General features: G+C 44.6%; 1 protein-coding gene across 1 annotated transcript; it reads right to left on the bottom strand.

Annotated features, from left to right (window-relative positions):
• Positions 1-470: 470 nt before the first annotated feature.
• ODF4 (outer dense fiber of sperm tails 4) lies at positions 471-5,828 on the bottom strand. The gene is given in 5 exon segments (XM_031676009.2): positions 471-859; positions 1,051-1,185; positions 1,513-1,686; positions 5,175-5,184; positions 5,186-5,828. Coding segments are annotated over 5 exon segments (927 nt in total). The 5' UTR covers positions 5,627-5,828; the 3' UTR covers positions 471-692.
• Between the last annotated feature and the right edge of the window lie 6,950 nt (positions 5,829-12,778).

Genomic DNA, 12,778 nt, shown 5'->3' on the forward strand with positions numbered 1-12,778 from the left:
GATTAGGTTCTTTGCTCAGAACACTTGCTTGGAGGTAGGTTAGAAATTCCACAACTGTTGGTCAGGGCTTTGTGAGTTCTCAGTCACCTGAGCTGGACACTGAGGGTCAGGTTGCTGCTCAGGGCGCCCAGTACAGCCACACCCCCTTTTGTGCCCTCTTTGTTTAACCTGCTTCTTACTTTGGGGTCATTTTGCTCTTGAACCCAAGTTCATAAGTGATATCTCCCTCCTGAATACTCCCCCTACCTACTAATAACAAATGTTGGAAACGGGTAACAAAGTTTAAAGAGGCTTAGCTCGCCAGAGGTGTTCACCTGTGTACAAGTGTGCTGTGGGGAGAGGTTGGGCAGGTTTGAGGACCAAAGTAGTGCCAAAAGGCTCCCAGGCAGGAAGAACTGGGAAACCAGCTTGTTCTTTCTCCCTTCCTCTCCTTCAAGTTACTGTCTTGTCTCAACAACTGCCAGACATGATAAACAAAAGACAGACAATTTATTTCACATCATCTAAGCTGTATGCAAGGCAGCAACAAGGAAAGGGTGTGCAAAACAGGCCTAAAATCCTCCCTCTCTAATTCCCTGCAGTGGTGAGAGCCAACCTACTCAAGGGTTAGGGGGCAGGATGAGGAGAGAGATTCAGATGAATGGACAGAACTTGGTGCCAGGAGTTCAGAAAACGTCACCGAGATGCGTCCTTCACTCAGGATCCAGGACTTCCGCCTGGTTGACAGTGGCGTTTGAGACAGTCTGCCCATTCAGAGAGTCTTGTATGGGCCTGCAGTTGCTGCTGGAGGACACGGTGCCAGAGGGATGGCTCAGAATCAGACTCCAGAACCTTTTATGGTTGAAGTAGCAGAGGGCCGCTAGGAAAGGACAAGGGGATGGGGGAGAGGAAAGTTGGAGAGTGGGAGGAAAGTGGCAACAAGGGTGAGGCCGAAGGGAAGAAAAGTCCCTAAGAACCTATCCCTAGGGATTGACAGCCCCCTCCCTCCACGCTTCCTCTGCCCTGACCCACCCAGGTTCCCCGCTTCCCAGGGCGCTCCAGCCCACTCACCACAGGTGACGTATAGGAAAAACACCAGCCAGCCAATGAAATAACTCCAGCCAATGGGGATTGATAAATTCTTCTTCAACTCGAAGAGCCAGACGTTAATAGGGAACAGTATGAGGGTGAAGAAAATCAAGAAAACTAGGAGACAGGAAGCAAAGCGGTCTTATTCTTACCCTAGAATCCCAAAGGGTCTCGTCCTCATCTGCTGAACTACAGCCACAAACCACAGCTCCCATCAGCACACACACAGTACCCAGCCCCGGAGCTTCCTGGGTACCAACCCCTCCACCTCTACCTCTCCAGTGACCAGGAAATGACAATTCACTCCTCAGTCAACAGCTACCAGTTCTGCTCGCCCATCACCCACAAAACCCGTACCCCACTCCCAAAGCAAGGAAGAGGGAAAAGTGCCAGGGAGATGTGGGTTAGGAGGAACTAAGGACCTTTTTCAGAGCTAGGGGGCACCTTCACAGAAGTTCACGACTGTCCCAATCCAGCCAAAGAAGGGCAATCGCTGAAAACCAGGTATGTATGGCAGGTGCAACCAAACGGTGAAGACGAGGCCCAGCCCCAAGGCCAGGCAGAAGGTTATCCTGGCCACCCCAAAGGCTGGGTGGTTTGTCCACAGCTTAAAACTGTCTAGGGAAAATGAGAAAACAGGATGAACCAAGGATTCATGAAAGACACAATACAATCAAATGAGCAAACACGAGAAAATGTTCAGGCCCCTCATAAGCAGAGAAATGCACATGTGCGATAACAATAAAATACCACTTCCGCTTATTACATAGGCAGAGATTCTTGATGTGGAAATTGCTTAATAATTCCAATCACATGAAAACAAATACCTCAACAGAAAACATGGACCGAGGACTTGAAGTGCAATTCTCAAAGGTATTTGAATGTCCAATAAACACCTGAAACCCAACACCAAGAATTGTAAATTAAATGTGCATAAAAAAAGAATAAAATAATGCCATTTGCAGCAGTATGGTGGACCTGAAGATCATCATTCTAAGTGAAGTGGGCCATAAAGAGAAAGAAAAAAGCTATGTGATATAATTTCCATGAAGAATCTAAAAAATAATAATAATGACACAAATGAACTACTTATTATTTTTAACTTAGATGACTGATTTCTTGAATATGTGTAAGCACATTTGACTGTCCTTTATGATTGGATTACCGCATTCTGTTGATTCTTATATAGTAGTTGGCTTTATTCCTTTGATAACTATGTAAGTTTAAAAAGCTAAAGCTCTAATCTGTTCTTAGAAACAATGATCAGTACATACATGTAAACTTAAACAAAAAATGCAGTATACTGTTTATATGTATTTACATGCAATATAATGTGTATGTGCAGTCAAACTGTAATAATTCTACCTAATAAAACTGAAAAAGGAAGAAAAGAATTATAAATTAAATGTGATCTTTTGATGTATCAAATTAGCAAAGATCAAAACAAAATTGCTGATATCTTGTGTAGGAAAGGAGTCAGAGAAAAGAGGGGCTTTGACACACTGCTGGTGGGCAGCATTTCTGCTGCGTCACGTGGCATAAAATATCCCCCTTTCTAAAATCTAAATTGTTAAAGCCCTTTGACCCAGCAATGTTTCCTCCTGGAATTAATATTGAGGAAATAGTCCAAGATAATGCACAAAAATTTATGTATAGGGATCTTCTTTGCAGAATTATTTATGTCTAATAAGATATTTCTTAAATAAATTATAATGTACCCATACAGCAGGTTAGTATATGATCATTAAAAATGATGATATAAAAAAATGAATTAAAAAAATGATGATATGATAGTTGGTTGTCTCTAAACAGAATGTCTCTAGGAAGAAACTAAGGAGGAAACCTGGGAGCCACAGGTGCGAGGCTTACTTCACTATGTAATCTATTGTATTTTTTGAATTTTCACTCTGTACATACATGACCTAATCAAATAAATTTTAAACAGAGGTGAGTTATAGAATAATTATTTTTTGGTACAAATAAATGCTTACCACTGAAAAGTGGACTTTGCAACACACAGCATATAAAATGATTGCAATTTTGAAAAAAAAAAGACGTATTTGTTAAAATGAAAATAAACGAATATATTTATTTTATATAGATACACAAAAGACTAGACGTATATCCAGTGTAATGCCAACTGTGATTATTATCTGTGTGGAGAAATTTTAGGTCATTTTTATTTCCTTTCTTAAACTTTCTGCATTTCTAACAATGACTATGCAACTTTTTTTAAATTAGAAAAAAATTGCCTACTCTTATGTTTAGTGTTAACAGTCATTGCTGGCAGAGCTTCAATGCAACAGCCTTGTCATATATTGTTTATTTACTATATTATTTACTTATTTTATTTTGGCAGGGGGAGGGGAGAGGTAATTAGGTTTATTTATTCTCAGAGGAGGTACTGGGGATTGAACCCAGGACTTCCTGTATGCTAAGCAGGTACTCTACTGCTTAAGCTATACCCTCCCCTATGTATTATTAGTGGAAGCATAAAATGCTATCAGCCTTTTTGAAAGCAACATGAAAATTTTTATTCAAAGCCTTAAAATATTTATATTCTTTGGTCCAGTAAATCCACTTTGGGAAATCTTTTCCAAAGAATACTAAACCCAGAAAAACCTTCATGATTAACCAGCTTTGTTGCTTCTTTTTTTTTCTCAAATAGGAAGCTGGAAATAAATTTGCCAAAAATAGACAAATAAGGGGGAAGAGTATAGCTCAAAGTGTTAGAGCAGATACTTAGCATGCAGGAGGTCCTGGATTCAATCCCCAGTACCTCCACTAACAATAAACAAATAAACCTAATTACCTCCCCCCTCAAAGAAAACTGAAAAAAAATTTTCTTTAAATAAAAATTAGAAACAAAAATAGACAAAATAGTCAAATAAAAAATGCTAAATCTATTAAGTTGAATAGGACGGTCATAATATGGAAATGTTTATTATATCTCCTAAAGATAAATTTTAAAATAATATAAAATCAATAATAAAAGTAATTTAAAATACATAAAATTATTTAAGATGAATATAACTATGTAAAAATCATTCAAAACGTGTTCAATAGGGAAAAAAGAAGCCTGGAAACAACCGAGTGCTGAATCAACAGCCAGTGGAGACTGTCTTTGACCAGCCCTGAGGACTGAAAACCCATGGAGATACTTACATGAGTTTTGGAGCCAGACACACCTGAATTATCATTGTAAACCTGCCACTGTTAGGTTGATCCATATGAATTTGCCCTTTTTGTAGGTGAAAAAAACGTCAAAAATCAGTCATTTCATGTTCAACCTAATAGCTGTATGACCCTGAGCAAGGTAACCTGAGTCTGTTTTTTTTTATCGGTAAAATAAGGATGATTATCTCTAGCTCTTAGGGTTGATTGAGGATTAAATTAAGCAAATAGAGTAAGTATGCCATAAATGTTGCCCTAAATTTATTGGAATAAGGACATGTTGCTTTCATAATAGAAGTAAATAACAGCTGTGTAACTTTTTTTTAATGTTAGCAAGGTGAAGAAGTGGAATTGGGGTGGGGGTGAGGTTCAAAAGCGCTGAGAAAGGAGGCCCGAACCAGGGAGGTGAGGGGACAACACGACAGGAAACTAACAAGGCTAGGGAATGAAGTAGCCGCAAGAAACCTGGGAAGGAAGGAACAGGGTAACCAGATGTGGAAACCCAGAGCTGGCCCAGGAAAGCAAAGCGTGAGGCCGGAGAGAAGACCAGTGGTAGGAATGGGGGCCTGAGGGAGAGCATTCTGGGGACTCCTCAATCTCTGGGTATGCAAGTCTGGAGAAAGGACATCCCCACCTTCCCATGAGTGATTCACATGCGCCCAGAGGCCATGCCCCTACAACATTTCCGTAAGCACAGACTTGGCTCCCCCAGCCTTATCAAAAGCAGTGACACTTTCCATTGGGTCAGGCTAATCGGTTTGGCCAGATCGGGGAGGAAAAATGATCCCTGGGGGTCTTGGGGCCAGTGGAACCATCTTACAGGCCAAAAAAGTGGGGATGACCAGAGAGAGGGCCCAAGAATACCGGGGTGCTGATGGCCAGGCCAAGGCAGGCTGCCGCCCTGGCGTAGGATGGGGGTGTAAGGGGCTCACCTTTCCCATTCTTCTGAGTTGGAACAGCTCTTGGATTTGCAGATCTGCAGGAGCCCCATGGACATGATGTGAGCCGTCGTGTAGATTCTGGTAGTAACATTCGTGGGCCAGCGCTGATAGAACCGACACTTCGAGAGGTACAGCCAATTCTTGGAGAAGACCATGACCAGCAGCAAGATGAAGGCGATCAGGCTGAGCTCTGAGGCCAACATCTGCGCTATCCAGCGGGAGCTGTGTGTAATCCTCCATTGCAGGGGCAGCGGAGAGACCCGGCGATGCTGCACATGTTGGTCCACAGGCAGTTGCCTGTTATTGGCCGGGGCAGAGACGCAGCTCTGCACCCCTTCATCTTGTTCCAGGCTCACCTCCACCCTATCCTGCTTCCCAGCCCACCCAGCCATTTCTAGTCTTCTGATGCTCATCTCTGTCTCCTCCTGACTCAGGAAACTCATCCCTAATGTCCCCTGTCCCTATCTTGAGCACTCCCTGACTTCCCTGCTATCCTCCACCCCATCTCCCCATTCCCTTGCCAGAGTCAGTTGTCCCTCATCTTTTAAATATTTTCATCAGTGGCCGCCACAGGGTCTGGGATCTGGGAAAGAACAACCCATTCAGCAGGACAGGGCCACTAACTGCCATGGAATATTCCTGGAGGTTGGGGGGGGGTTGTCAAATGGGGGAGGGGCCTACAGCTTCAGCTCCAGCTCTTTCTGGAAACCCTGCTCCTCGGGCCCCAACTCAGAATTGTGGGTCTGATACGTCCCTTCTCCTGAGAGCCGTGGTCGCTGAGGGTCTCCTGTCTTCCCATGTCCTCTGCCCTAACCCCACGCCAAGTGCTCCTGATGGAGCAGGAGGGGAGCTTGTCCCCAGGGAAACATTTGGATATGCCTTCTACACACGTCATCCATCTTCTCCCTTACCTCCCCAACCTCTACTCACATTAGGTCCCCAGTTCCCATTCCATCCCCAGTTTTTACCTTTTCTCTTCTTTTTTTCTCAGCACCAGAAGGGGGAAGGCAGAGGACGAGGAGGCAATTTAGGGGCTTCACACAGTCTGAGATTTTTCTCACCTCCCTTTTAAGCTGTAGGAAAATAAATCTGAGTCACCCGCGGCAACCTGATCACAAGGGCTTCCAGACCTCACTTAGCCCCTGAAATTCTTATAAGAAGAGAGTCTTTCCAATTTGGGATGTGAGTTTGAATCCCACCAGAGTTGGTTTGCTTTGCAAAGATGGTGATACATGTGGTTAAGAACACAGGCTTTTGGGTCCAACAGGCAGAGGGATGAATAAACAACCTTGTGAACCTGAAGGAATCGCATGGCCTCAGATTACTCATCTGTAACCCAGGACAGTAATATTTTTTTCCAGCTTGGTTTGGGAATTGAATGAGATCATGAACAAAAAGCACTCTGGTTCACAGTAAATTCCCAGAAAGTGGAGTTATTATTGTTAAGTTATTGTTGTAATGGTTTGGCACTATTCACTAGCAAACAGAAGGAGCAAAAACACAGAGGTGTTAGGCAGGCACCCTTGCATATGAGTGCTGCAAATGATGGAATGGAAGCAAAATTAATTTAAGGGGTATTAATAATGGATCATGAGGTCACATGAGGTCACTCAGAATGGTTAGAATCAGGAATTCAAATCCTGTGAGGAGTCTTCCTCTGTGTCTTAATCTGTTCTGGCTGCTATCACAAAATACCACAGACTGAGGAGCTTATAAAGAGCAGAAACTTAATTTCTCATTGTTTTGGAGGCTGGTAATCCAAGATCAAGATGCTGTCATGGCCAGCATGGTGAGGTGACAGTCTGATTCCAGGTCACAAACTTCTTGCTGTGTCCTCACATAAGCTAGGGAGCCCTGTGGGGTCTCTTTTATAAGGACATGAATCCTATTCATTTGGGCGGAGCCTCCCAAAGGCCCACCTCCTAAAACCATCACCTTGGGAGTTAGTTTTCCAACATGTGAATTTGGGGGACATAAACATTCAGACTGTAGCACTCAGACTCTGGTCTGCTTCTCCCTGAGCATCTTGCTCTTTCTCTGCAAACCAACCTTCTCCTCTTCTCTGGTCCACGTGGTGAGAAACGTGGCTCTTACACCCCAGGCTTTCTGTCTTACACCTTTAGCTGCCAGAGTGGAGACCTCTCAGTCCCAATCCCAAACATTCTCTGGCCCTGTTAGGGACAAAGGCCATCCCTAGAACAATTAGCCATGAAGGCTGACCCATGAATTAATGACAGAGAGGGAGTGGGTGGACAAATTCCCTAGCTTCCTCCGCCAGAGGATGGGAGAACTCTGATGCATGTTCTACACCACGTGGGAGCAGTGTTGGGGACGGGGCGGGAGGGCTGAGCCTACTGGGAGCATCACTCATGCCAAACTGGTGACCAACAGGACTGTGTTTTCTTCCTTGAATCTGTTCTAGTTTTTCCTGAAGTTCCTAAAAGTTTTTAATCATAACAAGCAGTTCTAACAGCAACACAAAACAACATGGAAAAATCTTGGGGATATAATGTTTCCTGAAAAAGTTAACTTCCAGCAGGCTAGACCGTAAAACATGACACCATTTTCCTAGAGCTCGTAAACAAGCACAATTTAGCAAAACATTGTTTAAACATGCATGCCATTATGATTGCATGGTGTGTTTTTTAAAGCAGTGGAAATAAATAAACAAACAAATAAACAGCAGTGGAATGATAAACATAAAATATAGTATAGTGGCTATTTCTCAGGGGAGACAGGGAAATGGGACAGAGAGGGTTACACTGATACATATAGATTATTGGCAATAGGTTCTTGGTTCCTGAGTTGGGTGATAGGTACACAGGTGTTCATTACATTAGAATCATTTATAACATATATTTCATATAACCCTGTGAATGTATCAAATATTGTTTTTCAAAAGGTAATTTAAAATAGTCCAACATTTCCTCAAGAAAGGAAATGTAATCTTAGTGATTACTAGCTCTGCAATGAAAGACATTTATATAGTCACAATATATAAGGTAAACACTGTTAATTGAGTTTCAACTTTCAGAATCAACAGATGGACAAAGCACGGAAGATATGACTATAGCTACAAAAATAAACATAGCTGTTATCAGCCTTGATGTTGCCCAAGTAGAAGCCTAGAAGAGGTTAACTGGAAGGTGGGGGGAAGAGAAAGAGCCGAAGAGAAGGGTGGAGGACCTGACAACAGGGTCTCCATATAAGGTTGTGCAGGATGGACACTGCACAAGAGCAGGCAGCAGAGGAGGTGAGTGAGAACAGAACTTCAGTCTGCATTCTGCTTGGCAAGCCATGCCCTGCCAAGGAGACCCCACTTTGTTCTATATCTCATAAAGGTGCTGCTCCCCTCCAAGCCAACTAACTCTACATCTGTTCAGAGGGACTGTCTTTTAACCACAAGGTTAAAGGCACAAAGGCACTTTATGGGCTAGCACCAGTGCTGGCCAACTATCTCATTAGGTTTTGTACCAGTGAGAGGGAGTTTCTATGTTTTGTTTTCAGATTAGCACTTGCTCGCCTTTCCAGTGGCACTCAGTTAACAACCACGGAGTGCTTTTTGTGTGCCAGGCATTGTTCTACGTGCTTTATAAATAACAACTAATTTTATCTCATAATAGCTCTGTAATGTGGGTATTATTATCCCTATTTTACAGATAAGCTAACTAAAGCACAGAGAAGTTAAGTAACCTGCCCAAGGTCACACAGCCTCAAGTGAGAGAGGCCAAGAGAAGATTCAAGGACAATTCCTGGGGGATTTTCTCTCCCACTGTTGGTGGTCTCTGTGCAAGGGCGTCCATCTCTTCCTGTAGGATCTGACGGGGTCTCTCCCCAATGCCTGCTACAGCCAGCATCTGGCCCATGACCTGATCATGGCTTATTGGATGTTTTCTCCTAGAACTCTGAACCTTGGAGGGTAGCGCAAGGATGGGAGGAGTGTCGGCAGTTATCTCTCACAGTGGCTGTGTCCTGATGCAGCTCTTGGGGCTAGTAGTCCATGGCTGTGTATTCTGATTCCGGTTTCCTGCCCCACCGCCCCCAAGCTCCCTTGGTCCTGCCCATCCCCCAACCTGGTCATGATTCTGTGAGCTAACACCCATATCCTTCTAACAAATTGCTGTGTACTTCAGTTGGGACTCCAGGGACATTCAGGGTAATTTAATAGGTACTAAACTCTTTATGGGATCTACACAGATTTAAGATTTACCTTAGGTGACCCTCATAAGGTAGAAAGGCTGAGATGGGATGCAACCCCTTGCCCACAATTTCTGCCTTAAGAAAAGTAATCTCTCACTCCCCCTTCTCCCCCACTCCTCCCATCTTGGAATGAGTGTCAGATCAGGCTTACAGAAACTTTGCTGCAAGGTACAGTCAAGCCCGCTGGCCTCTGGAGGAGAAGCACCAGCTTAGGAAGCTAATTGTCTTAACACCAGGTAGACAATTGAAGAATCCCACTCTCTGGAAGAGGGCTGGAGGGGGTGCATTCGATAAGAGAAAAGGGCCTGTGAAATCTATAACTCTCCTCACATGATCCTGAAATTATCATTTTGTTGTTAAAAAAAAATCCATAAAAATACAGCCAGATCCAGAAGAGGAGACAGCCTTGAGTTTAGCAGACTCTTAACACAAGTGCAGAGGCAGCCTCGCTGTATCTTTCAGTTTATTGCCGGGGCTGGGGCCGCACAACTACGCTGAGCACCAGTCCAGAGAGCTCAGAAGCATTTTCTCTTGGGGAGAAAACTGATATTCTGATTTTTTTTTTTTTGGTGGGGGAGGTAATTAGGTTGATTTATTTATTTTTAGAGGAGGTACTGGGGATTGAACCCAGAGTCATCTATGCTAAGCATATGCTCTACCACTTGAGCTATATTCTAGCCCCTTGATTTTTTTTTTTAATTCCTATTTGGGGTGAGAAGAAACAAAGTAGACTGAGAAGAGGTGAGAACCAGAGAGAAGTGCTGACAGGTGTTGGGAAAATTTCGATTAAACCCAATGCACATTTCCTGAAACTCTGCTAAGTGCCTAAATTGAAAGGAGGCTGGAATGGAGAAGGAGGAAAATAAAGTGGATTTGGGAGCGAAGGCAAGAAGAAATGTGGAGGGAGGGCTGGCAACGGAGGGGTCAGGATCTGGCCTGGAAAAGCCGAGACCTCAGATTTGGGAGCAGGAGCAGAGACTGATTTTCCACGAGGCTACTAAAACTTAAGCTTCCCAGACCCTTACTTGTGTTGGCCCCTGTCAGGCTCCCCTTGAAGGGCCCCCAAAATGTGCTCAAATGGGCATATGTTTCTATAAAATTTGAGAAAGTCTGAACCACAGTCGATTACTCTTTCCAGTCCAGCCCCAGCTCTTTCGGCATCTCATCCTGTAGCACTGGGGCGGCACGGCCTTGGGCACTATGGGGATCCAGCGAAGGAGGTTCAGTTGAGGACATACTTAGTTTGCATTGAATGGATGTGGTAAGCAAACCTCCCAAGTGGCCCCCAGTAATTCCCAACTGCTGCTCATGCCTTTTTTGTAATCTTCTTGCCTTTTGAATGGGGTTGGATTTAGAAATTTGGTTCAGATGAATGGTTAAAGTGATGGGGTATCTATTCTATGCTTAGGTTATAAAAGACTAACTTCCTTTGTGAGAGCAAACCCCTCTGTTGCCATCTCAGCTTGCCCTCTGATAAACAAATTGCTTTTGTTACCGAAGGCAAGTTCATGTGACCCCGTGTGCCCACCACACTATGAGGACAAACGAATTGAAATGTCGGAGTCTGGAGCAGAGAAAGGTTTATTGCAGGGCTGAGCAAGGAGGACGGGATGGCTCGTGCCCAGGAAAACCCCAAACTCCTCAAAGCTTTTCAGCAGAGCGTATTTAAAGACAAGTGAGGGGGGTGCGTTGCAGGGTATGTGATCAGCTCGTGCACAATTCTCTGATTGGTTGATGTTGAGGGAACAGGACAGTCAACACTTTCAACCCCTAGGTGCCAGGAGGTCTGGAGGCCAGGGGCTGTCAATCATCAAGTAGTTAATTTCTTCCCTTTGGTGGTGGTTTTTAGCATCTGAAAAACTCGGGAAATATTCATGAGATACTATTATCTGGGTACTTCAGAGAGGAGCTACAGCAGAGGATATGGGGGAGGGGTCTGACCCTGGAAGGCCCCACAGGCTCCTGCTCGGTTACACTGTATGAGGGAGGCCCAAATGGCAAGGAATTGAGGGAGGCAGCCAATAGCTAGTGAGGAACCAGTGTTCCTGGTGTGAACGAAAGTACTGCAACCATATCAGTAAACAAAGAATGCTGAAACCAAGTCATCAGCGGCTGCTGCCACCCCCCAGTGAGGACGGGCCTGCAGCCCAGCCTCTGCAGCCACTCACAATGGTGCCCTCTGAGGGGACTCAGAATAAGAAAGGACAGGATACTGGCCCTAGATAGCTAGGTGCTTGTCAAAGGAATGAATTCAATGAGCCCAAATGTTTGCTTCCTCCCATACACAGAAAAGCACTAAATTCTTTAACTTGAGGTGCCTGGCTTTCTTTAGATAACAAGAAATCTTTTATTGTTCCAACTACCTGGTCTTTGTTGTAAAGCTCCTGTATATCCTAGCTCCTCCCCTGCCTCTTCGGAGCAGTCCCTCAGAGCGATCTGAGAGGCTGTCATCCCGGCTCGAGTCCTCCCGCCAAATTAAACATAACTCTCAATGTTAACTGTGCATTTATTTCAGTCGACACCGGTGATTAGGTTCTTGTCTTTTCCCAGAAAGAATTCAGAGATAAGACATGGAGGTTAAGAAAGTAAAGTGAGGGTGTATTAAGGAATAGATAGAACATTCTCAAGGGAAGCGCGGGCAGGCTCAGGTGAGCAGCTGTGCTGTTTCTTTGACAGGTTGGTTGCATAGGTTGTAAAAATGAATGGGCGGAATATTCATTGGGGAGGGAAGGGTTTGGGGTCGTCTTCCCTGATTTCCATCCCAACCCCACTTTCCCGAGGGGAGGGGGGATTTTTGTCCTTACTTAGTCTGGATTGGAAGTGTCATGGTGTCGAGGCATGATGGGGACTTCTACTCTGCAAGGCTAATTTTATTGTAATAAGGGCATAATGAGCAAAAGTTTACATTTGGACACTGGAGATTCCTGCCTTTTCCCACTTTTCTTTGTTGGCCTCCAGGCCACTTGTCACCCCAAAATCCTTTAAGCACAGAGATGGGAGCATTGAGGGAGAGGGAGAGGGAGGAGGAGGAGAGGAAGAAGCTTTCAGGGATGGACTGAGAGCCTGGCTATGCTAACGAGCAGGCTGTGAGGAGAAGTGGGCTCCTCTCACCCACCTGTTGCTTGAGGTCGTAATTGCTCAGCTCACCTGCAAAAATGACCAGAGCTGGTAGACCCAGAGCCATAGAAGGGCCAACGCAAAGAGAGGTCAGTGCCCTATGCTGTCTGTATTATCGACTCCCCAGATATGGAAGCCACAAATATGGAGGAGCAGGGCTGAGCGGGGAGAGCACATACTGACTTAGAGAGACTCTCAACAAGGTCTCAGCTTCCCCAATCTCTCCCCACCCTCCTCTTTTAGAACATGCGGTTGCATTTATGTGCCTTTATGTCCCC

The sequence above is a fragment of the Vicugna pacos genome, chromosome 16 (genome assembly GCF_048564905.1).
Source record: "Vicugna pacos chromosome 16, VicPac4, whole genome shotgun sequence".
Taxonomy (NCBI): domain Eukaryota; kingdom Metazoa; phylum Chordata; class Mammalia; order Artiodactyla; family Camelidae; genus Vicugna; species Vicugna pacos.